Raw genomic sequence first — 26,355 nt, 5'->3', positions numbered from 1 at the left:
TTATCATTTATCATTATCATTTCGTCAGAGCATTTATTGAAACTGTTGATGTTACATTAAAGTCTGTATTTCAGGTGTGAGCATAATTACATAACAATCTTTCATTGCAGGTGCAACTGTAACCATGTTAAACACATATTGCATTTTTGTGCTAATTAAAGAGTTGAAGCTCGGTCAAGTTAATTAATGGTCTGAAGCTTCGGTCAGCGCGACGTCTGGCCGATCAACAGGAAGTTAAGGTGACCTGGAGCCACGACAGGATTGCATACATGCTTACAATTCACCACATATTATATAGGAATAGAATAAAGGCCTGTGTGTGTTCAGCAGCCTGCTGCATTGGAGTTTGCCTGGTAACAGATGACTCAAACAGAGTCAGGAAGTATACTTCTAAAATGTCTTTGTTTGTCGAGTGAGGTCATGCACTGAGGTCAAGACACATAGTCTGCCTGCACACATGCACAGTATAAAGACTTGTTTTGCTTGTAAACGGCATGCTCATGTTCTGTTCTGAAGTGCAGTAAGTGAAATAACAGGAAGCATCTGGCGGTGGCGGAGGAACAGAGGAAGGAACTGTTCTTTTTTAGAATATGGAATTACTGGAATTGATGCATGTTATTTATCTGCTTTGACGCATAATGTTCGTCATCAACTATGTTATATATATGACACCCCATTTATTGTTCTGGGAAGATCGGTGCTGTTTGAGTGATCGTGCTCGGCTTCCCACATATATGTGCTTTAATAAAATCATTGTTTTGATGCACAATGGACCTCCAGTCGTTTGTCTCTCACCTCAAATACGAATTCAGGACAGTCTGATTGGTTGGAACCGAGCGCAGCCAAAACTAACAGGAATGGTGGATAAAACTATAAATGTGTTTTACGTGTGAAATAAAATAATAAAGCCAACCAAGGTTTATGTGCGTTAAATCTGCGCACTTTCAGATCGTGAATCAATTTGGACAACACTGTGTGATGGCCACAACATGAAGCGATTTTATTGTTGAATTATCAGTGACACGTTCATGTGTTTTTGTTGAGAAATGTTAACGATGTCATTAAAAGAAAGCTTTGAATTAGGGAGAAAAACACGTCGAGGGAGAGGGTCCCCGGTTCTCCAGTTAGATTGTGCTTCATGTTTCGCCGTGACAGGGTTATTATTGGAGTAAATCATTGACTATAGAAAAGATGGACAACGCGACACCGCCTCCTCCCATTGTGCAAAAATGAAGCCAAAATATCCCGCTTGTGGAGGCTGCCATCTTGCAAATTTGGAGCCAGAGTCTGCGCAGTAGTGACTTGAGGTGGAGCGACTGTGTAACGTTCCCGCCCACACACCCGCTGGACGTGACCGCAAACACTCCCCCCTACACGTTTTACGTAGCCCGGCTGCTCGAGTTCTTTTGCTGGTTTTTCCCGCGACTGACATGAAGTGTGCCCCCCCACCTTCTTCAAATCCAACAAAAGTGGTATCAAACGTTTGTGCTACGTTTGTGCTGCAAAATTTTTTGTTTGTGCTGCTATCATTTTAAAGATATTCAAGAAAATTTCTAGAGGTCCCCAGAGGTCAACCAGCCCCCCCACATTAATTAAATCAAACAAAACTGGTGTCAATCAACTGTGCTACGTTTGTGCTGGTTTGTGCTGCTAAAATTGTCGTTTGTGCTGCTTCTGTTTTAAAGATATTAACGAAAATGTAAAGGTCAAAAGGTCTCTTCAGTATCCTTCCTGATGGCAGCAAACTGAAGACGCTGTTGAAGAGATGAGTGGAGTCACCTGTAATGAAGAGGACCTTTCGAATGATGCAGGCGCAGTAGATCTCCTGGGGAGGGAGGCAAGAGAGGACCCTGCAATCCTCTCCACTGCTCTCACTACCCGTTGTCATATTTTTCCTGCAGGACCCAGTGCAGGAGTCATACCACACAGTGATGCAGTTGGTGAGGATACTTTCAATGGTGCTCTTTAGAAGGTGCTCATAGTGGGGGTTGAATCTCTTGTCAGCAGAGTGAAGAGAATTGTTATGTGCATTATTATTCAGCCCCCTTTGGTCTGAATGCAGTCAGTTGCCCATAGACATTGCCTGATGAGTGCTAATGACTAAATAGAGTGCACCTGTGTGTAATGTAATGTCAGTACAAATACAGCTGCTCTGTGACGGCCTCAGAGGTTGTCTCAGAGAATACTGGGAGCAGCAACACCATGAAGTCCACAGAAACACTCTGATGGACGTGTGGACAGCAATGCTGCTTTGAGCAGTACCGATGTTTCAGGGCTGGATGACGTTTTTGGGTGGGACATCTACATCCTGACATATCAAGGTTACTTTACTTTTAGGTCAATTTGCTTTACAGAAAAATAATAGCATTTGTCATCAAGATATTTATATGACTGCACTTGCTCAGGTTTGTCCGGATTTCAAACTGTTCTAAAAGTCTTTTGATTCAAATCTGGGACTGTGTTATTGAAAGAAGCAGAGAAATCAACTGTGTTCGCCTCTCCACGCAGCTTGGAAGTAGGTGAAGTTGTGCCAGAAGATTTTTTGTTGTGGTCAACAGTGTCAAAGACTTTGATAGATCAATAAAAAGAGCTGCACAGTAGTTCTTTGCATCCAGCGCTTCATAGACGTCTTTGAGAACTTTTATCCAAGCAGTTCCAGTACTGTGCAGTTTCCTAAAACCAGACTGGAAGGGAGATAAAATCATATTTTCATCCAGATAACTTTGAAGTTGATTATTTACCAGCCTTTGAAGAACCTTAGATAAGACACAGAGTTTGGAAATTGGCCTGTAATTACTAACTGTTGAAGAATCACCAGCTTTCAGTGGGGGAGTACAGAGGCACACTTCCACATCTGTGGTAAAGCCTTCTGTTGTAGAGAAAGATTAAAAATATAAGACACTGGCTCAGCTATGATATTTGCAGCCAAGTGCAAGAAGGAAGGAGAACGATTGTGAGGACGAGTTTCTGGTGTTGGAGCTATTCAAAGCTTACAAACCTCTTCTACTGTGACAGGTGTGAAGGAAAAGGTATCAGTAACCAGGAACTACGAGCAGAGTTGTGTGCAAGAGGTTTACCATCAGATACTGTGCTGAACAAAGAACAAGAAGCAACAAAGTGTTTGTTAAAGCAACATTTCAGTTTTGTGTGACACAGGAGTGGAGTCGATATTTAAGTGAGGAGGAAGCTCTGAGGAGTCACAGCTGGCAGAGACAATTTATAGTTTGCCAAAACCTCCTACGGTCGTTTGGACTGTCAGTCGTTAAAGTAAAAAATAGTTACATTGGATCTTGATGATGGAGGCAGTAATCCGATTACACAGCTAATGAAAACGTAGCCAATCAGCATCAGAGCCAGACTTCCTGCCCAGGCCAGGTTTCTGTCATGTAGGAGATCGGCCGGTACTGAACCAAACCAGGCCTGTCCCGACCTTTCACCCTGACCTGGCAAAAAGGGGCGTGTCTGTCCACAAAGTAGACACAACTCTCCTGTAAATGTTCCCAAACTGACATTGTCAGCCCGTTTAATACGACCCCAGTTCAAACTGATGCGGGGCTCGGAGCGTGAGATTTTAGTGTTTCTCACAGCACTTAAATTACACAATTGAAAGCATGTGTGTATTGTTTGTGTATTTATACACAGGCACTCATATATATTCAAATAATTTAAAAAAAAGTTCACTTACCTGTTACTACCACACACCAAATCCGGTCGTTGGTACTTGCTGGCTTGTGTAGCCACTAGGTAACAAAAGCTCAACACTGCGCCCAGCATCCTGGAGCACTTCTGTTGTCTTTTCTACGTGTTTTGAGTTTTTATGTGCTTCTGAGTTTTTTGTACGTGTTTTGGAGTTTTTACGTGTTTTGGAGTTTGTACGTGCTTCAGAGTTCGTACGTGATTTGAAGTTTGTATGTGCTTTGTCTGTAGGGGCCACTGTAAATATACTTTTATTTTTTCACTCCACATAAAATGTAATAAATAAATCATATAATACAAAAATCAACTATTCACATTTCAACTTTTAACTATTTAAATTTTCAGCTTTTTCCTTTTACAAATTTAAAGTGAAAACAACACAAAATACTGCAAACCACAACACAATTAAATATAAATTATAATATGAAAACAAAAAGAAAATGCATATTCTCTGTCATATGGGCCTGCATGAATAAACTTTCTGAGTCCTTTATCATCTGCAACCGAAAATAGTTGTGGATGATTACTATACCTTTCTAATGTGACGTTGTTGTCCCTGGCCCTCTTTCTCTCTCTCTCCCTCTGGCTCTGTTCCTGTGCTACTGAGTGTAACTACCGCCCCTCCCCCCTCTGCCCAGCATAAAGCACAAGGCTCAGGTGCGAAGTGAAGCGAAAAAAAGTGCGAGAGAGAGAGAGGGTGAGAGAAAGAAAAAATAAACCCCACGTGACGGCTCGCGATAAGGAGCCGGCTCGCGTCGTTCACGTCAAAGAGCCGGCTCTAAGAGCCATGTCGTTCGCGAACGACCCATCACTACCTCCTTCCCCTGTGGGTTCAAGTCTGTAGCAGTGATTGAGGGAAAACTTTTTGAAATGATCTTTTAGAGCAACCTTCAAAAGGTTTTTAATGAGAAGCTCAAAGTACTGACCAGAGATGCGTGCAGCCCTAATGATGTGCATGCATTGCTGATAATGTGATGGTATCCATTCACACTTATCGTGCTTTAAAGTGGTTTGTGAATGTGACACTTGTAAGTTTGCTGCCATGACTTTGATGGAAGTGGAAACTCGATGTTTACTGCAGCAATAACTGCACACCTACCTCAGATTTAAAGCACAACACTGTGTCCCTATTTTCACTGTTCTTTTCTGTAGACAACACTGGAAACACCAGCTATCGACCTCCGCCTCGCACCAAGGAAGTGCTAATCAATCAGCAGGTGGTGAAGCTCAAGTACTGCTTCACCTGCAAGATGTTCCGCCCGCGCACCTCCCACTGCAGCCTGTGTGACAACTGTGTGGGTGAGCTGTGAACACACAGCGACACTGACATTTACAACCCATAAATAATAAAAAGAGGCTTCACAGAGCTGCAGAGAGCGCAATTTTATATAGCTCAGTGCTCTAGAGTTTTTTTTTTTTAACATTCCTAAAATGTGAGTTGATCACTGTCTTTCAGAGAGATTTGACCATCACTGCCCCTGGGTTGGGAACTGTGTAGGGAAACATAACTACCGGTTTTTCTACACCTTCATCGTGTCGCTCTCCTTCCTGACGGCGTTCATCTTCGGCTGTGTGACCACACAACTAGCACTGAGTATATGGTTTTGCTCTGATCTGCAGGTGTTTCATGCTTGGGAAGTAGTCGGCTTCAAATAGCACCTGCTTGTTTGTTTTGTTTCATTCGGACTGCCAGGCGTGGTTTGGACTGCCAGGCGTGGTTCGGACTGCCAGGCGTGGTTCCCGGGGTTCCCGGGGATTTTGACTAGAGACCGGCTCACCATTATAGGAAAAATCATAAAGCCTCTGAATGAAAATAAACACTGTTGTGTCAGTGATGTACACTGTTCTGATGGTATATATGTATCAATCTATCAATTGTTTGTTGTAAGACTCAGATAATTATTTTTTTAAAAGCTAGACATTTTAAATGAGAATAAGAAAGTATTTCTTTGTGCCCCCCTTTCCCTTTTAATGCCCTACATGGACCCCTGGCAACACTTTGCTAGACCCGCCCCTGCACAGTTACCAGCTGTCAGCTACGTAAAAAAGGATCCTGGTGTTATTTGTCTCTCAGAAACAGTTCATAACTTCCCTTCAACTCATTCATGTCACCTAAAAGGTAAACCTGTTTCTCCATCACCTGCTCAGTTCTGATGATTCAGTAAGGACATCTCCTGGTTTCATCTTCATGTTTCCCTCTCACCAGATAACCACACTGAAAATATAAAAAACATCATTGGCCAATTAAAAACAAAAATTCACCATCGGTATGCCCGATGGCCAGTCCAGCTATGGTCGTGCCATCAGTTAACCCTTCACGTGGCAGCTGTGACACGCGTGCCCAGGGTTGCCGACCCCTGCTCTAAAGCATCTGATTTGGATTCCTGAGATCAAATATATTTTCCTTTGGCTTTGTTTTCTTCCCATTTGTGGCTTTAATGTAGTGTTGCATCCTGTTTGTTTGCTTCCATCTGTATACATGTCCAGATTCACTGTTATGTTTCTATTCTTACATTGCTGTGTGATCACTGTTCCCTCTGCTGACTGATGTGACCTTTTGTATCTCACACTGATACTTGTCATATTTGTATCTGCACCTAAAAGATAAAGTTTTCCATGCTAAAACACAGCTCCACCTCCTGCAGTTCTCCCTCTGAACCACTAGATGTCTCTGTTATCTAAATGAAGACGTGCAGCACAGCAACCACAGCAGCGCTCAGATCACACGTGTCCTGTTATTATGTATAAAAGCATGAAACAGGTGAGACAGGTGGGATCAATATTAATGTTGTGGAAATATATGAAAAAGCAACAGAAGAGTGAAAACATTTCGTGTTTCTAGAAAGATCTTTCAGCTCACAGCTGCTCACAGACTGTATTTACAAGTGACAAACTGCAACTCTACAGTACATCTACAGTATATATCAAATATATTCTGTATTCAAATCTATTGAGTGATGTTTGAAAGTCTTTCCAGGTGAGTTTGATCCAGGAGGGTCTGAAGCCAGAGTCAGACAGAGACTGTGCAGAGACTGTAGAAGGACAGAGCAGCAGCAGAGCAGTCCAGATACACTGATGATCCTCTGTCAGATCCAGAGGGACACACAGGGATTATGCTGGACTCTACATTGTGTCTGACAGTGGAGCTGTTCTCAGAGCAGTTCACTCTGCAGCACTGACAGTCATCTGCACTTCTTCTCATTCCTCTGTCAGTCACTGCTGGATGAAGCTCTCCTCTCCACCTCCCAGTAACATGGCCCAGTCAGAGCGTCTCTACACACAAGCTGCTGCTGCTTCAACCTCTCTGGATCATCAGGACACAGCTCCTCCTCTCTCAGCACACACACCGTCCTGTTTATTGCCATGGTTCCCACCTGCAGAGAGAAGAAGGAAGAGCAGAGGAGATAAACGAGTGTTTCCAGAGACTCTTCATCAGCTGTCAGTCAGTGATGCAGCACATCCAGTATAAAGAGCAGCAGGGACTTCAGTGCTGGGACTGTACTAGGACTCATTGTTGCTTCACTTTTTCTAATCTTTGGATTTTTATTGAAGTTGATGAAAATGTTTTTCCCTCCTAGTTTGAGTTTGGACTTTCATTCATTAGAAGAACCTTGGTGTGTCCACTCTGAGCTCTGTAGGAACCCCAACAACAAGCCCAACAATCCAGATGGACGGTTCCAGCTGTTAACTGGAGGAATTCCATCCAAACATCTGCTCTCACTAAATTCTTCCTCACCTACAGACTGTGTTCTTCACTGCTTTAAACTTGGAAATGAATGCAGTCATTGGTCTGCGTGCTGCTTTGTTCAGAGAGCTGATTGGCTGTTGACAGCGTTTGATCAGAGCGTGTCAGCCATTACTATGGTGACCATAAAGGCCAGAAACAGGAAGTGTTTGTGTCCAATCCTGAAGCCTGTCACCATTCTCCTCTCACAGCTTCACTGAGAAGCTGCAGCTTTACAGGAAACACTGAATCTTTGTTTCATACTGACTGTGTTTAGTACAATACTGCTGACAGCACCACCCACTCACTCCATCACTCTACTGACCTCAGAGTCTCCAGTCTGTAGTCTGGACTCTGCTTAAGATCAGACAGCTGCTTCACATCTGGATCCTTATGGTTGTTTCCATACAAGTACAGATCTCTCAGATGGGAGGGGTTGGACTTCAGCGCTGCTGCCAGATAATCACAGCTGATCTTTGACAAACCACAGTCCATCAATCTGTATAAAGAGTGAAAGATGTAAGTTTATTAGACAAAGTGTGAGCTTGAAATCATTCAGTGTTTCATCATCTGTTCAGAGCTGAAGAAGGTTCAGAATGTAGAAGTTTAGAAAATGGAAACTCCAAACAGCTGAAGCCAACAGGAAGCAGCTTCAAACAGGAAACTGTGCAGAGTTTCAGACTATATGTCCTGATGCAGCCAGTTGGATTTTGGAGATTTGAATCTCTGTTCTGTGACTAAGTCCTTGAATCATTTCTTCCAGTTGGTCCAACAAGACAGACTAAGTATTGGACATGTGTTGTGGCTCCATTAGGGGAGCTTCTAAATGTGATGTGATGGCCCCTCTGGGTCTGTCAGGTCACAGGACTGAAGAGAGCTCAAACTGGGCACACAGTTGTTCCAGTCTGGACCAAAGACTCTATACTGGGACTGAGAGACTGCTTTGACTCCACCCACTGGGACTTTTTAAAGGCTCATGTTCTCACTTAGATCATCGATTTCTACTTACATTTCTTTCTGGGAAAAATGGGGATTACTTTGAAAACAGGAAGTATTTTCCCCAATAAGCAGCCCTGGATTAGTAAATCACTCCAACATGTTCTCAGGCAGAAGAAGCTGTCTTGTTATGAGGGAGAGAAGAAAAAGATTGAGGCACAGAAACTTGTTGAAAGAGAGATAAAGCAGCTACAATCAGGTGTAAAAGTAAAGCAGAGGATGAGCTGAATAAAGGACACTCAAGGCTGGCTTGGAAAGGAATGAAGTCCATGGTGGGGATGCAGAACAAGGAGCAAAGATGAATGTGATGCTGAATCAGCAGAAGACTTGGACTCATTTGATTCCAGCTTTGATATCATTGATTTCAATGAAGAGCTTTGTGATTGTAGCAAAGGGCTGGTAGCTCTGAGAGTCCCACTGATGAGGTGTTTGTGTGGAAATCTCTTAGTGGGACCAAAGAGAGAAAAAGCCCTGGTCCTGATGCTGTGGGAGGGAAATGATTGAAGTGTGCTGTGAGGAACTGACTGGGAGATTTTCACACATTTTCCAGTCCTCCTTGGAACAACAGGAAGTTCCCAGCATATGGAAACAAAGGTTAAGTGTCCTATGGCACTCAGTAGGGATGGGCACCGGTATCCGGTGCCATTATGGCACCAGTTCAGACATAAATGGTAGTAACCAGACCGAAAAGCAACACACATTTTGGTGCTTTTTTTTCCTGAGATGTCATACATTTTGGATTCTAGCCAATCATTTTACCTTTGCAAGCCTAGTAGGCAGCGCAGGTACGTACTTTCTTTTAGAGCAGAGCTACAGATTAAAAATGCCCAAGGCGAAGCGGTCAAAGGTCTGGCTGTACTTCACAGCAAAAAATGCAAACTCAGCAGCCTGTGCTTTAAGGTGATACTGTGGGTGTGGTGCCTGTTATCGGACCCGGAGTTAGCAACATCCCCCAAGAACCTGAAGAGGAGAGTCCTGGCCCCTAGCCCTGCCAGTGTAGCAGAAATGATGACGGATGATGATGGCAGTAGCAGCCGTTCTTCTCTGGGTGAGTAGCTTAATGTTGTACGTGTGCAATTTACGTTGAGTAGGCTAACCACGTTATTACATTAATGCATGTAATGTGAACTAGCAAACACCGTCGTAGTTACATGCGGCTGTTGTAGGAATGTTTAGCTTATTTTAGAGTTTAGAAATGTGTTAACATAGAATGTAGAACTATTGTAGAGATACTGACAATATCTATACAATATCTATACATAATACTGACAATGCCCTCAATATAATAAAGGCCTCACTGTGTCGTGAACTTAGGAGTAGATTGTAGGAGACCCCTCCCCTACTTGAACTGTGAAAGTAAAACAGAGAGGAGTTAATGCTGAGTGGAAATTCCCCAGAGAATGTTTGGGTGGGGGTCTCAACATTTGTAACTGGATAACTGGTCTGGAAGGGAGATGGGTTTTATGACCTAGGGAGTCACCTACACCCACAGTGTTTTAACAGTCACGCACACACATCCACACGCACACTCACTCATGTGCACACACATACACACAGGTATGCGTACACAGTCACACACGAGCACTCAAATAGACACGCAAAAACGTGCACATGTAGGCATTCATGTGCTCGTGCACATAGACACAGACACAGAGTTTGCAGCACACCGTAGGTGGTTTTATGATAGGGTCGCCCCTACAAAACTGTGTTTCACAGACAAAGGGGTGAAGATTTGCAAATGGACACACCGGCCTCGTCTTTCCTTCTAGAAGTGCATGCTTAAATGAAGATAAATAAAGATGAATAAAGGTTTTGTGAAATAACTACTGAGTTCCGGTGCCATCTCTGGAAGTTTCGACGAATAAAAGAACCGGGGTAAAACTGATTTCGTAACACTGTCTTCATGTTTGATGGCAGATGGTATCGGATAAAACCTAAACGATACCTATCCCTAGCACTCAGTGATGATGGTGCTGTGGCCCCACCACCTCCACCTCTTTGTAAAGGAACTAACTGTCATCTGAAGCTTCAAATGGAACTAAGACTTCCTCCACTAGGTGGCAGTGTCTGATGAGAAAGTGTTAGTGGAGCTGGCCTGGAGTCAGAAACAGGAAGATGCAGGATTTGGGCTGAAATGGGGATAAGTGGTTAGCACTAGTGCCTTAAAGCAAGAAGGTTGTAGGTTGAAGCTTGTTGGCCTTTCTGTGGAGGTTGGATGTTCTCCCACAGTCCAATGAAATGCTGCTTAGGTTCATTGGTGCTTCTAAATTGGCTGTAGGTGTGGATGTGAGAGAGTGCTTCTCTGTCTCTCTCTGTTGGCCCTGTGATGGACTGCTCACCTGTGCAGGTGGACCACGCCTCTTGCCCTATGACAGCTAGGGCACAGGCTCCAGCCCTGTGAGCCTAAGCTGAATAAACAGTTAGCAAAAATGATTCATAGATGGCCTGAAATCCCCCAGTTATCAGTTTGGTAGATAGCTATGACATGCTAATCCCATCCAGCAGCTGTATTCTACCTGTAAGCTGATCCCTGCTGAGCCAAAGCACTTTTTCATATAAAAATTACAACCTTTAATAGAAACCTATTGGTCAGCAACTTATTAGCCTGCTGTTAGCTTCATTCCACAGAAAACTGAGAGAAACTAACAGAGTTGATAAAGAATAAAGAGAAATGTGCTGATTTAAAGCCTTTGAAGTGCTTCAGATGATCTCTGTCCACTTCTGTCCACTCATTCATTCATGTAAGCTTTCTAATGCAGCTTTGATCTTCACAGTCTGCTTCATGAAACTCATTCTAACCCTGAATGTCAGAGTGTTCCTCCTTCTCTTTCCCATCATTCATGCTGGCAGTGGAGGAGATTTGGATGTTGGACTGTGTTTTGGATGATGTGTGTATGTTTGTGTTGGACTGCTGTCTGTAAAGCAAACGCACATTTTGCTTTGGATTTCAGTGTCAGACAGACTTTAAGGTGGAATGAAGAGTTGGAGAGTTTCACAGTGAATTATCCAGTGGAGGATTTTTCTTCTTCTTTGAAGGTTTGAAATGTGAACATTGTTCTGCTACAGTGTGGGTCAGTATAATATCAGCCTGATGTCTGCAGTTTAGTGTCAGCACAACTTTCACATCATATTCATCTCAGCACTACTAAAACATGCTGACTGACCTCAGAGTTTCAAGTCCACATCCTGGACTCTCCAGGAAACCACACAGATGCTTCACTCCTGAATCCTTCAGCTTGTAGTTGGAGCTCAGGTCCAGCTCTCTCAGATGGGAGGGGTTGGACTTCAGTGCTGCTGCCAGATAATCACAGCTGATCTCTGACAAACCACAGCTCTCCAATCTGTATAAAGAATGAAAGATGTAAGTTTATTAGACAAAGTGTGAGCTTGAAATCATTCAGTGTTTCATCATCTGTTCAGAGCTGAAGAAGGTTCAGAATGTAGACGTTTAGAAAATGGAAACTCCAAACAGCTGAAGCCAACAGGAAGCAGCTTCAAACAAACACAACAAGAGAAAAAACTCTGAATGTTTCACATTAAAGTCATACAGTTATCATAAAAACAGGACAAAGACTTGAAAAAGTCGTGTTTTTCCTTCCAGGAACCACAAGGCTTCACTTTTAAAGGTGAAGTGTGAAAGAAATGGACATATTTGAAGTCCAACACCTTTTTCCAGTCACATTATTAAAGCAGACAAACTACAAGCTCATTTTCATTCCAACAAGTCATCTTCTGACCTGGACTAACAACACTGGTCTCTATGTGCAGCTGGCTGTGAGACCAGTGCTCAGGGAGCGTCTACAAAGTGCAACACTGAAAGAACATCACACACTAATTTGCTTCCATCATCCAACCTGAAGAGGAAACAGGGACGCCTCCCCTTCAAAGTAAAAGCTGCTCCTTTTGGACACAGTATCAAAGAAAGTCTACAGTATAACATAGAAAAGACAGAACAAAGTTTTGGTTGTTTTTAAATTGTGCAGAAATGAAACTACACTAAGCTCAATTATGTGACAGACATTTCATCCCATGTCAGTTTGGCCTCATCCTGGGCCAGATTATCCAGCACACACTCTGACCACAGGCCCAGGGGCCACGCACAGCTGGGCTCCATCCAAGAGACAGGAAACAAACCAACACAATAATAAAAAGCACCATGTGATCTTCTCACATCTTCAAGACAAACATAGTAAAAACATGAGCATGTTAGTTTCCTGATAAAATGATGTGACAGGTAGAACAGAGTAAAGTGGTGGTGTTACAGCCTTTCTCCCCTCTGCTGCCGAGGCTGTTAGTCTCTCCCAAACTCAGCTACAGGACTTCCAAATGAATGAAAGCAGCAGAAGTGGCTTTACAAATGAAAGAGGAAGAGGAGAAGAAGAGGAGAGGGAGGCCACCCTGACCATCACTCCAGCTGAAAACATCACACTTCCATTAAAGTTGGTGAGAAAATGTTGAGCAGGATGAGCTGCTGGCTAATCTGGAGGCTGTAGCAGCAGCTCACAGTCACAGCGGATTTCCACTCATGAAAAAGCTCTGGCTGCTTCATTTCTCATCTCATATCAGAGACTTCAATGCTTCACTGAAGCTGTACTGTGATGCTTCCATATTCCAGTGAGGCCTCCATAATGATTTCAGCTGTTCTGTACACACACTGTGTGCCCTGTATGGCTCAAAGTCTCTGCAGCCTGTTTTTATCTGCTATCATCAGATCTTCATCATCCTCATTCACATCCCTCACACACTCTACAGCCTCATCAGCACTGACTTCATCTTCACTGACTGATGGAGCACAACATGAAGCTGTGGAGGCTGAAACACTGTCCTGTCAAACATCTCCCCGTCACCACTCCACTTCTGTCAGCCTTTAAATGAACCCTGCTCAAGTCTGTCACTTCTGTTTGGAGCCAAAAGGAAAAACTGTTGTTCAGTCGTTTGGAAAGACAACATTTCTGAAAGCACTCAAACTTCTTCACATTTGTCTTCAGACACATCCTGAACATTTAGGAACTAAAGAAAGTTTCAAACATCAATCAAAGACCTGAAATATAGAAAAACAAAAACAGCCGCAGTCAGTGAACTCACCTCAGAGTCTCCAGTCGACAGTTTGGACTCTCCAGTCCAGCACACAGAAGCTTCACTGCTGAATCCTGTAGCTTGTAGTTGTTACTCATGTCCAGCTCTGTCAGATGGGAGGGGTTGGACTTCAGAGCTGAGGCCACAACTTCACAGTGAGACTCTGAGAGTCGACACTGAGTCAGTCTGTGATGATAGAAAATATAAAATGTGTTATTATAAAAGCAGAAAATCTGCATTATAAACACAGACTGAATGTATATGAAGACAAAACAGAGTGAGGTCATAATCTGATGAATCTGCTCTTCACATCTGTGCTTCAGCTCCTCTTACTGTGTTTGACATGACACAACGATTGAGTCTCTCTCAGACCTGCAGACTTTTAATGAGAATCTTTGTTTGGCTTTAATCTGCAGATGAAGGAGGAAGATGGTGTCACATTTAGGCTTCCATAATGTCCACAGTCTGTCACTGAGATCTGATCCAGAGTCAGAGTGAAGACACACATTTGGACTGTTTCCTGTTTTGACTCCAGAACATTTTGAATGAGTTCAGCTCAGTGAAGAGTTCCAGCTGGAAAGATGATCTCTGTTTGCTACCTGCTGTCAGGTACGACTGTTCACGTCCACACGCAGGAAAAACCTGCTGACTGTTACCAAACGGAGCAGAAATCTCATCACTGGACAATAATGATGAATGAACTCACAGCTGCTGATATCAGATCTGATTTCAGGGGAACTAAACACAGAAATGATTGGCTCATTTTAGCTTTCTGAGCCATTATCTGCTGGAGTGTCGCTAGTTGGCAGAAAATGATTTGTATTCCTGTTCAGGGCTTCAGTGTTTATGAGTCCAGATCCAGGTGACAGCAAGTCAAAATGATGTTACCTGTCTGTGTCCAGCAGCAGCCTGTATTCACTTTGAATATTGTTATAACCTGACATGGATCAGTTTGTCTTTGATTGGTTTGTAAATGTCACTGTTTCCATTGGACCTGAGTGACGTACAAAGACAGAGAGGGAGAGAAAGGAGAGAGAGGATGGAGACAGCAAAGAGAGAGCAAACACAAACAGGTGAGAGTGGACAGGTGACCAAGGTCAGCAACCAATCAGAGAGCTTCTGTTTGACCCACAGTCACTGATGATGACTGCACATAACCAAGCAGTGTGTTACTCTGATATCAAATATGGATCCTGCTCTTATAATAATGATCATCAGATGATATTATTGTGTTATTTTGTAGCTGAATACGATGTTTGTGTGATTATCAGTGAAAGAAGCAGTGAGGAGGATGGAGAGAGAGAGAGGACAGAGGGTGAAGTTAGAAACACTAAAAGGATTTTTCATGGATTTCATGGATGATTTGAGTGATTTCCAGCAGGACACTTAAACATGTCAGTGGACGTCCTAAAGAACATATTCACTGATATGAAACGTGTCATTGAACATGATTAATATCAGTGGAAACATGGTGGAAACAGCTGTGACTGCATGGATGTAACACACTTCAAATCTGTTCTCCACTCTTGGATTTGGGATCCATGGAGCTGCTGCTGAGTCTGTACAATAAAGGAATGGTGTGGAAGGTTGCAGCGTACGGACACAAACACTTTGTGGTTACAATCTGATTTTATTTTTAACATTAAACTACTAACTTACACTGATCAATGATGTTAATGATCACATCTGGACTCACCCAGCCTTTCTGCAGTTCCTCACAGCTGGAATCAGTCTCTGTCGTCCCCGCTCTGATGTGTTGTACTTCTGCAGGTCCAACTCATCCAGAACCTCCTCTGACATCTGCAGCATGAAGGCCAGAGCTGAGCACTGGATGATAGAGAGTTCCTTCTCCGATCTGTTCTCTGACTTCAGGAACTCTTGGATCTCCTGAAATAATGAGAGGTGGTTCATCTCCATCAGACAGTGGAAGATGTTGATGCTTCTGTCAGGAGAGATTTCATCACTGTTCATCTCCTTCAGGTTGTTGATGACTCTCTGAATGGTTCCTGAACCATTCTCTGTCTGACCCAGCAGACCTACTAAGAGTCTCTGGTTGGACTCCAGACAGAGGCCATGAAGGAAGCGAACAAACAGGTCCAGGTGGCCATTTTTACTCTCAAGGGATTTTTCCATGACTCTCCTCATAAATACATCAAGTGATTGGAGATCTTCGTCATCAAAAAGACTGGAAATCATCTTGATTAAAGATTTTGGTTTAAGGAAGTTCTTCAGCACCTTTGTCTTCCTGTTGGTGTGACAGTGGAACATGTAGACAGCAGCCAGAAACTCCTGAATGCTCAGATGAACAAAGCAGTAGACTGGTTTCTGGAAGATCACACACTCTCTTTTGAAGATCTCTGTACAAACTCCTGAGTACACCGAGGCCACTGTCACATCCAGACCACACTGCTTCAGGTCTTCTTGGTAGAACATGATGTTTCCTTTCTCCAGATGTTCAAACGCCAGCCTCCCCAGCTTCAGAAGAACTTCCCTGTCAGCCTCCGTCAGCTCCTGTGGACTCGTCTCACGTCCCTCATGGTACTTGTTCTTCTTCCTCTTTGTCTGAACCAGCAGGAAGTGTGAGTACATGTCAGTCAGGGTCTTGGGCAGCTCTCCTCTCTGCTCTGTAGTCAACATCTGCTCCAGAACTGTAGCAGTGATCCAGCAGAAGACTGGGATACTACACATGATGTGGAGGCTCCTGGATGTCTTCATGTGGGAGATAATTCTGCTGGACAGCTCTTCATCACTGAATCTCCTCCTGAAGTACTCCTCCTTCTGGGCGTCAGTGAAGCCTCGTACTTCTGTTAGCCTGTCAACATATGTAGGAGGGATCTGATTGGCTGCTGCGGGTCGGGAAGTTATCCAGACGAGAACCGAGGGAAGCAGATTCCCCTGGATGAGGTTTGTCAGTAGCTGACTGACTGATGACTTCTGTGTGACATCAGACAGCAGCTTCCTGTTGGTGAAATCCAATGAAAGTCTGCTTTCATCCAGGCCATCAAAGATGAACAAAAGCTGAGAGACAGCCAGCTTCTCTGCTGTGACCTTCTGTAATGTTGGATGGAAAACATGGAGCAGCTCCAGAAGACTGTACTGCTCATCTCTGATCAGGTTCAGCTCCCTGAATGAAAGCAGAACCACCACACTGACATGTTGGTTCTCCAAGCCCTCTGCCCAGTCCAGAGTGAACTTCTGCACTGAGAAGGTTTTTCCAACACCAGCCACGCCGTTGGTCAGAACCACTCTGATGGGTCTCTGTTGGTCAGGTAAGGCTTTAAAGATGTCCTGGCACCTGATTGGAGCGTCATGGAGGGCGTCCATCTTGGAAGCTGTCTCCAGCTGCCTCACCTCATGTTGGGTATGAACCTCTTCACTCTGTCCCTCTGTGATGTAGAGCTCAGTGTAGATGGTGTTGAGGAGGGTTCTACTTCCTGTTTCATCACTTCCTTCATTCACACGTTCACATCTCCTCCTCAGACTGATCTTATGTTCATCTAAAACCTCCTGCAGACCAACATCTGCTGAAAGAAAGAAAAACAATGAGACTAAAGAGAAAGAAAACTCTTCAATGTCTGAACAACACAAGAAGTCCAGTTTTCAGAAATGAGTCCATCAGCAGACAGATGTTCAGTCTTACTTTGTACACAGCTGCTCTGACTGGCTGTCTGCAGTCCAGCTCTGCTTCTGGATCTTTCTCCACACTGTGCAGAAGCTCTGATGGTGACACAGAAAAGTCAAAGTGGAGATACTTCTGTCCACCTTTGATTAGACTCATTATAAAAAGGAAAACAAAGATTGAACACAGTCATGTTTCCAGTTCACTGACTTACATTTATTCCATGGACACTCACTCTAACCTGAACCACAGCTACAACCCAACATTGTTGAGGCCTCATCTCCTCCTTTCCTGACTGTAGAGGTTAAATATGCAACAACCAACAAATAAAAGAATTTGGTTCATTTCAAAGAAATTCACACGGTGACCAAGTAAAGTAACCGTAGTAAAGGAGACAACAGCCTGTTGATGGTGGGATTATTTGAAAGATTTGCTTTAGTCACGTCACCAAATGCAGTTGAACCACCCGTGGATCCATGTTTGACCATTCTACCACTCTGAGCTCTGCTTTTGAATCATTTCATTATTATCATCATTCATTTATTCATTCTTTGGAGGGGGGCTATTTCCTAATGCCGCCCTAATAAGCTGATGTTCAAGGGGAAATATAACAGAAACTCTTTCAGTGTTATTCATTAATAAATTAACAGATAAACTGTGAAGAAGAAAAAACTGAGATTTAAAGGAGAGAGTGAGAAACTTGATCATCCATCCTCATAATATATGTTTACCAGTATCTGCTGTGACCATACTGCAGTAATAACTACAAGTCTACATTTCTGTGACTGTTGATCAATCACAGCAGGAATCTGAGCTCATCTCTGCACACAGAGCAGCTTCAGCTCTGGGATAAACTGCTCGCTTCACGTCCTTCTCAGCTCACAGACACTCATCCTGATATTTTCCTTTAACATTTGATGGTATAATTCATCTGAGTTGACACTTTATCTGCATGAATACAGAAAAACAGACCCAAACACCAGAAACCATCAGTTTCACCATGTAGAATATATTGTTGTTTCCTTGCTTTTAATTCAGAGAAAAACTCTGATTTTGATTTTCTCTGTTCTCTTTGCCACAGCCCATCCCAGCAGCAGCTGAAGCAGCTGACTGTCACAACACTGAATAACACTTTAGGAGGAACGTCTTGATGCATTCTCAATCATCCAGGAAAGTAAATCTCCAAAAGTGGATTCTGTTCATCTGGTCGTAGCGTAAATGTGGTTATCCCAGCTGGACTTTTATCAAAGCTGGAAAGCCGCCTAAAGAACGGTCCAGCCGATCCAGGAAAGAAGGACAACCGCTGCCTAAGAGAAAACCTGTAGCTATCCCATATGTGTCAGGAGTATCGGAGCAGCTGAGACGCATTTTTTCTAAACACCGGGTCTCTGTGGCTTTTAAACCCCAAAACACGCTGCACCAAAAACTGGTCCACCCCAAGGATCGGGTCCCCCGACACAAACAGAGTAACATAGTGTACGCTTTTAAGTGCCAGGAGGATTGCCAGGATTTATACATTGGGGAAACCAAACAACCTCTGGCTACAACACAGAAGAGCCACCTCGTCAGGCCAGGACTCTGCAGTCTATTTACATCTACAGGCCAGTGGACACTCTTTCAAGGATGAGGATGTACACATCCTGGACAGGGAGGAACGCTGGTTTGAGGGCGGAGTAAAGGGGGCCATTTACGTGAAAAGGGAAAGACCATCTCTGAATCGAGGAGGGGGCCTAAGGGTACATCTGTCACCATCTTACAATGCTGCGATTGCAGCCATTCCCCAACTCTCTGTGAATGGTACTCATGACCATTGATCAGTGGTCATGAGAATTTGCATAATTAAGATTAAGGAACTGACCTCACAGCCCATTGTTCCTTCAGTGGGCTGGTTTCAGTCATTATGCAAATGTCCTGTTTATAAGATTGAAACCTGCCGTCAGCTGAGGCTGAAGGAGTCACCTGGATAAGAGACAAAACGTTTCTCCCACAAAACGCTACGAACAGATGAACAGAATCAACTTTTGGAGAAAGTTGAATCAGTATTTCAGCTTTAAGAGGGTATTTTAACACAAACATCAGTCCTTCTACTTAAGTATGTTTGACACTTTGTTTACGCCTAAATTAACTTTACTGTTAACGAGTTTTCATGTTTCTGTAATCCACCAGTGTGCTCATGCTTTTTTAAGTGAAAACATATTTTAATGATCAAATCTAATTATGTTTGTTATTTGTGGATTTTAAATGTCCTTGACAGAGACAGATGATGATCATTATCCTGCACTGTGGTCTCAGGTTTGGTCGAGCTAGCACAAAGAATGGCTATGTTGAACTTCCTCCTGGGATCCACACTAAGAAGTGAGTCCAACATTAGCAGGGTCTCGTTCCTTTATCTGGATTCACTTTAGCATTCACAGTCACGTGAAGCTTGTTATTAACTCGATAAGTCAACCCAGGGTTTCAGCTGAGCGCTCACATGAAACACATGGTGTTGGCAGCATCTGATCAATCATATTCATGGAGACGTGTATCAGCAACAGAGCAGCTGAGTTTGCAGAAGGAAGTCAAACTAAACCATAGGCTATATCATACCACCTGAAACACCTGAGTGGAAGCTCCTCCCTACACTGTGTTTGAAGCAAAGCACAAAGGAGACACCTGCTGGAGCAGCTGGAGTCCTACAGACACTCAGCCTCTTCACTACACAAACACCTCCTACAACATCCACTCTTTCCACTCTGACTGCTGTGTTTGTGGAAACACTCCAACACACACCGCTTCACACACCAACATAGAAATGTGTGTGAAAAAGAGCTGAGCTGATATTAAACATGAGGATTTATTCAAAAATACAGAGTCAGGAACAACATCTAGACACACATTACCTCTCAGCAGCAGAAGAACATCCTTTAAAGTTTATAACAAAATCCTTCGACATGTTGCTCTTTAAGGAAACACAGCTGGGTTCAGGTCCAGGAGATTCTGGCCTCTTATTGATCCTAAAAGAAAAACAATAAATGTAACAACTTCATGAGACAGGAAGGAAAAACTGGAAATATTAAATTAAAGACATGATGAACAATCTAATAAAAATAATGTACACAGAGCTGGAATCTGAATCAGAGTCTGAATCAGGTTCAGGTCCATGTTGGTTCCTGTGAATAATGATGCAGCAGTGATGTGAGTGCTGAGCTGTGACATGGAGAAGAGTCATGGACAGTTAGAGATGGTCATCTCACCTCTGAGCTTTGGTCTGGCTCTCATGTTCCCCACACAGAGTGCTTTTAGAGGGAGGGACTCCCTCCTCTCTGTCCTCACACTGATCCATGATGCTCAATTCACATCAGCTCACACACACTTTCTACCTTCACCTGCAGAGGAAACACAAATCATTCATGTGCACATAAACCAAAATCCTCCTTTCCATCATGCGTGCTGTCCAAATATCAGCTGAATGCAGTCAGACAGCAGTGTGAGGCACAGGAAGCTGCCATCAGCTGCTCTACTTCTACTATCAGTCCACTAGATGGAGCCATGAAGCACACATGAGGCATTCACTGACACACACTGTTTCACTGTGACTGGAAGTTTAAGTACATTAAGCCTCCACTCATCTACATTGTGCTTACAACCCACTGCCCCCCATCTCCTACCCCCATCAACCTCCTGGGGCCAGGAATGACTGGAACTGAATTGGAAACGGGCGTAATCAAACATAAATCTGTTATTCTTATCCAACCTGTCTGCCTGGACACAGTTTGCTGACCGATCATGGAGCCTATGATTTGCTTGGACAACAACTTCATGAATGTGGAAATGAAACTGAGTGTCAGCTGAGTGTCGAGCAGAAGAGGAGTCAGAGAAAAGTGACAGAGCTGCTGACTTTACAAAGAAAACTAAAACCATGTTGAAGAGATTAAACAGATAATACAATCTAACAACAACACAGCTGCTGCTGCTGCAGACAAAACACATGTATGAGTGTGTGACAGGAAAAGCACTGAACAGAAGTTTACTATTAAAAATGCAGCATGTTGTAAAACGTTTGGTCAGTGAGACTGAAAAATGGCTGCATGAGTTACTATTGTGAACAAACCCCTATAAGAACCCTGATATTACCTGAATAAGATCACATCCTGATACGTAGTGCAGACCTTGGTAAGAGATACGGTCCAACTGGAATATAAACCTTTGGTGTGTTTAATCCAGTCAGTCTCTGAGTAACTCCACTCCTCTGCTTTCTGTTGGAAGAGAAACGAAAGTTTGTAGCACGATCCTTTTCCTCAGAGGCCTGTGTTGGATTTATATTACATCTAAGATAAAAAATAATTCACAAAGTCTGCTCTGTCCTCCTGTCCTCCCTGCAGTCTCTGTGAGCTCCGCAGAGTGATTATAAAGACCCGGAGCTCAGAGTTCCTCCAACACCGTGGTCAAGTGTGAGCCACGCCCGCCACCCGTTATCTGCCAAACTTGAGCTTCAACGCTAAGTTTTACGGTAGTGCTGCTTCTTATCCCTTTTTGATGATCACACACATAACAACACACATGGTTTTCAGGAAGTTAACAGAAATAAAGCCACAGTGTCATTTGTTTTTCACTCAAGTTGTCTTTTCTTCTTAATTTTTCTGGTAATGCTTCTTCATTCATGATTCATTCAAATGTAAAATAACTTCAAAAAATGTAAAATATTTCTGAAAATCATCTTTTAAAGTTGAAATTCAGTTCTCATTTGGCTCAGCTGCTCTTTCATGCATCCATAGTTTCACCTCAAACTGCTGCTTGAGACACGAGAAATTAAAGAACAACTCTGTTCAAACGGAGAAACTTCAAAGGAACTCAATAATGTCATTTAAATGGTTTCAGGTAGGTGTATGAAGGTTCTGTATTCAATCATATATGATAGTTGACATGAAATTCATGAGATTCATCTTCTTGGACATCCACAGTGCACAATTCTGTAGAAATGAAATCTGTCATTTCTAATCAATTTCAACATCAAATATCATAACATTGCATCAAAATGCATAAAAATGATTCTTGATAGCTGACCTTAAAGTCTCTGTGCATTCTTCCTCTGGGTTACCTTCTCTATATATTTGCAGTTTAACCACCAAAAGCTGCAAGGTTTCAGAGAAATAGAAGGAACGTTGCACTCAAATTTAATAAGATTAATTTCATAAACAATAAAAAAAACTTTGACAGTTGTCATAAAATTCTTAACAAACTCCTCTTCTGTCTGTAGCTCAGGAGTTAGAGCAGGTCGTGAACTAACTGGAAGGTTGGTTGTTTGATACGAGATACTAACCCCAAGATAGAAAACTCTTCTGCACAGGAAAAGTCCTTGAATGAGTCATTTGTATGAAGCACTTTGAATGCTCAGAGTAGAAAAGCACCATATCAGAACCAGCCTCACCCACTTGTGATGGGTGGGTGGCTGTGGCTCAGGTGGTAGAGCAGATCAGCTGCTGATTGGAAGGTTGGTGGCTCGATCCTTGGCTTCCCCAGCCTGCATGCCAAATATCCTTGGGCAAGATACTAACCCCAAGTTGCCCTCTGATGATTAGTTTGCACTTGTGTTTAGAAGTGCTTGTGTGAATGAGGCCTGTTGTATAGAGCACTTTGAAAACTCCAGGAGAGTAGAAAAGCACTATATAAGAATCAGTCCATTTACTACATGTCCGCAAAGTTTCATCTCCAACCACTGCAATATTATTTGTTAGGATCGCTGTTCTCTCCGGGTACTCCGGCTTCCTCCCACCGTCCACAGACATGCAGCTTGTGGGGATATTTAGTTGGATAATCCAAATTGCCACTAGGTGTGAATGTGCGAGTGAATGTGAGTGCGAATCGTTGTCTGTCCCTGTGTGTTGGCCCTGCGACAGATTGGCGACCTGTCCAGGGTGTACCCCGCCTCTCGCCCTATGACAGCTGGGATAGGCTCCAGCGCCCCCGCGCCCCTGAAAAGGATAAGCGGAAGCGAATGGATGGAGGATCGCTGTTTTTTTCCTCAGGGGTTTGTGATGCCTTTTTGTCACGGCTGGCGGAGTGAGCCGTGTGGTGTGGAGGAAAAGGAGGACCCAAAATGCAGCAGTGATGATACGAGTGACGTTTATTTACAAAGGTGGCAGTGGCAAAAAAACAGGCAACGAAGCATGAGTAATGACCAGTGTTGGGAAGGTTACTTTTAAAATGTATTCCATTACAGAATACAGAATACATGCCCCAAAATGTATTCTGTAACGTATTCCGTTCCGTTACTCAATGACAGTAACGTATTCTGAATACTTTGGATTACTTAATATATTATCATGCTTTTTACAACAACGTGAATGTACTATTGCTGTGTGATTTATTACTATTATTGAAGGTCCGCGACTCCGAACTGTAGTAAAGGGACCTCTGACTAATACGGCGGGGTCCCTGTCGGCTCGTAGCCGAAAAATAGCTTTACTTTGTTGTGTGGGTCAACTTTTCTTGCGAGAGACAGAGAGAGGCGTTGAAAGGCTGCTCCAACGGAACTTGTTGATTTCGGAGGAAAACACGAACACGGTGTACAGTCGAGTCTTAATAGCTTACTTACAACTGGGCTCGTCAGGCTCTCTTCTTGGCTGCAGTGGTTATTATTATATTTACATGCTTCCAGCTCCCGTTTTTCCTCGATGACAACTCGTACCTTTCCACTCCCCTTTTTCTCCCTCCTCGCGCTCACAGACCCATAACGTGTATGGCAGTCCATTCTCCCTGCAACACGGACTACACTGCCCATGATGCTACATTCTTTAGAGCTATGCTTGTAGCATTCTGCCTGTTAGCTTAGCACAACAACAACGAAAAGGCGCTCTCTCACCCAGGAAACACAGTCGCAGAGAGAGAGAGTCGCCCTGTAACCATGGCAACCGTAACTGCCTGGAACAACAGAACGTAGCTGTCAAACAAAACCCAAACAGTCCTGACCCGCGACAAAACGAAATGGGAAAGTATTGCATTGTAATCCATTTATTTCAACAAAGTAACTGTATTCTGAATACCACCTTTTTAAACGGTAACTGTAACGGAATACAGTTACTCATATTTTGTATTTTAAATACGTAACGGCGGTACATGTATTCCGTTACTCCCCAACACTGGTAATGACAAACGGAAAACTAAACTGAGAGAAACTGGAGAGCAAACCTGAAATCTTACAAAAGGGGTGCGGGGCAGAGAGACAGCAATAGACTGATGAATGAAAGACAGACGAACGCAGACGAGCCGACAACGAACACAGCACGACACCCACTAAATGTACACACGCAAGGTAATCAGGTAATCACACACAGGAGGGAAGAACAGCTGAACCTAATACACATGAGGACCGGAGGAGACAAGCTGAACACAATGATAACACACAGACTTTCAGAACAAAACAGGAACTCTAGGACACGAGCCTTCAAAGTAAAGCAGGAAACACACAGACTGATTTGCAACACAACACGGGGACATGAACAGAGCACCAAACTTCAGGTTCAACCCTAAACTAATACAAAATCGGAATAAACACAAGGCACAAAATTGAACTTCAAGGAAACACAAAATGCTGGGTCAAAATGATCCAGGACCATGACACTTTTTGTTTTTGAGAGTCTTTTGTGTTTTAGTTTGGCTCTTTGTATATAAGGATGGTTAATAGTTTGCTTTAGGATTTACTATATCCCATGTACCCTGTTTTCATATTGTAGTTTGTCTTCTTGGTTTTGTGACACTAAATATCTGCTTTTGTGATCCCTTTCTGTACTTCAGTTATGTACCTTTGTCTGTCTTGTCTCTCTGTTTGTCTGTCATTGTCTGATTTCCCCATCTGTCATGTTTCCCATTCACTTATATTTTCCTTTCTGTTTTCTACATGTCTGCGTATGTCTCTGTGTATCATTTCCTCTTTTTTATCGTCTCATGTCTTGTGAACTTAGCTTTGAGTTTTACTTCCCCATTTGGTTAATGATTTGTTCCCATCAGTGTCTCAGTCTCGTCTGCATTTATCTATCTCATGTTCCCCTGTCCAGTCTGTTCTCCTCTATGTAATTTAAGCCTTGTTCTCCATGTTTTCCTGTTTTATTGTTTTAACTGTTGCTTCCTGTGACTATTGTAGTTTTCTCCTGCATCATGTCTCTCACCCGTTGCCTCTCGTCTCATTATCCAGTGTGTATTTATTGTCCCCGTCTTCTTGTGTACTTTGTGCTTTCCTTGCTCTGTGTTCCCATGGTTTTGGGGGCGGTGGTGTGGGATTGATTAAGGAAATGGCTAAGTTAATAGGAATGACCAAAATGAGAAAAATAAATCGATCTTCAATAAGAGAAAGGATTATTCTAAGAAGGAATATTTTTGATGGATCAGAATTATATAATGAAATATGAACAAAATCTTTTGTTAATCATTGTTTATTAACTGAACCTTGTTGAATTTGAGTAGAACTGTTTTTTAATTTGGCAGAAACACGGCAGCAGTTTGAAATGAAACTATCCAGGCTGTAGAGCAGACGAGCAAAGTCAAGAATCCACTGAGATTTTCATGACAACAACTAAGAAGGATTTCTTAAATGAATTGTTGATACGCTGTTATAATAATCCACTGAGCTTATTGAATTTGGGGAGAAATGTCCTTTAATGTGCAATCACACAGTGGGCTGAGATGAAACTGCACACAGTGTGGGTGTCCCAGAAGAGAAATCAGTTAAAAATTTAGTGTCAGCAAGAATTTAAAAAATATTTTTACAGATATCAAATTTGTTCTGTTATATAAAACTGTAATTTATACTAGTCAGGTGGATCATCAACGATCATCAATCAGTGCAGTTCCAGCAAAATTCAGACAGACACACAAACACACACATGCACAATTTTACTGTCTTAACACAGTATCATAAATCTAATTAGAATATGCTATAGTCCTTTAAATACCAATTTAAATATATTTCAAAAATATATTACAGCTTTTTTCAGTCTGTTGAACAAAAATCCCCAAAGAAGAAGAAGCACTACCATAAAACTTTGTGTAAAAGTGCAAGAAAGTTTATGAGGCTTACAAACGACGGCTCACATAACTGCGGTGTTACAAGTCAACCTCGTTGATATCTGTCATCATGAACAATGCTATGGTTTGTGCTGGAGCGAAGCTGCACACAGCTGATATTATCAGAAAAAATACATACTGATTCGATTACCTTCACACGCAGATTCACACAAAGACGACCAGCTGCATCAGCGAAGTTTAG

The 26,355-nt window shown here is 42.9% G+C and overlaps 1 protein-coding gene across 1 annotated transcript in view; it reads right to left on the bottom strand.

The window, feature by feature from the left end:
- Positions 1-26,355, bottom strand: part of LOC113011589 (NACHT, LRR and PYD domains-containing protein 12-like) — a 534,299-nt gene that overhangs the window by 382,497 nt on the left and 125,447 nt on the right. Inside the window, exon 6 of the mRNA XM_080298057.1 lies at positions 11,581-11,757. Within this exon, the coding sequence (XP_080154183.1) occupies positions 11,581-11,757 (177 nt within the window). The remainder of the gene's footprint in view (positions 1-11,580; positions 11,758-26,355) is intronic.

Source organism: Astatotilapia calliptera, chromosome 3 (assembly GCF_964374335.1).
Source record: "Astatotilapia calliptera chromosome 3, fAstCal68.1, whole genome shotgun sequence".
In the NCBI taxonomy this organism is placed as follows: domain Eukaryota; kingdom Metazoa; phylum Chordata; class Actinopteri; order Cichliformes; family Cichlidae; genus Astatotilapia; species Astatotilapia calliptera.
Note: the sequence above shows the minus strand (reverse complement) of the source record. Positions and strands in the feature narration are given on the sequence as shown.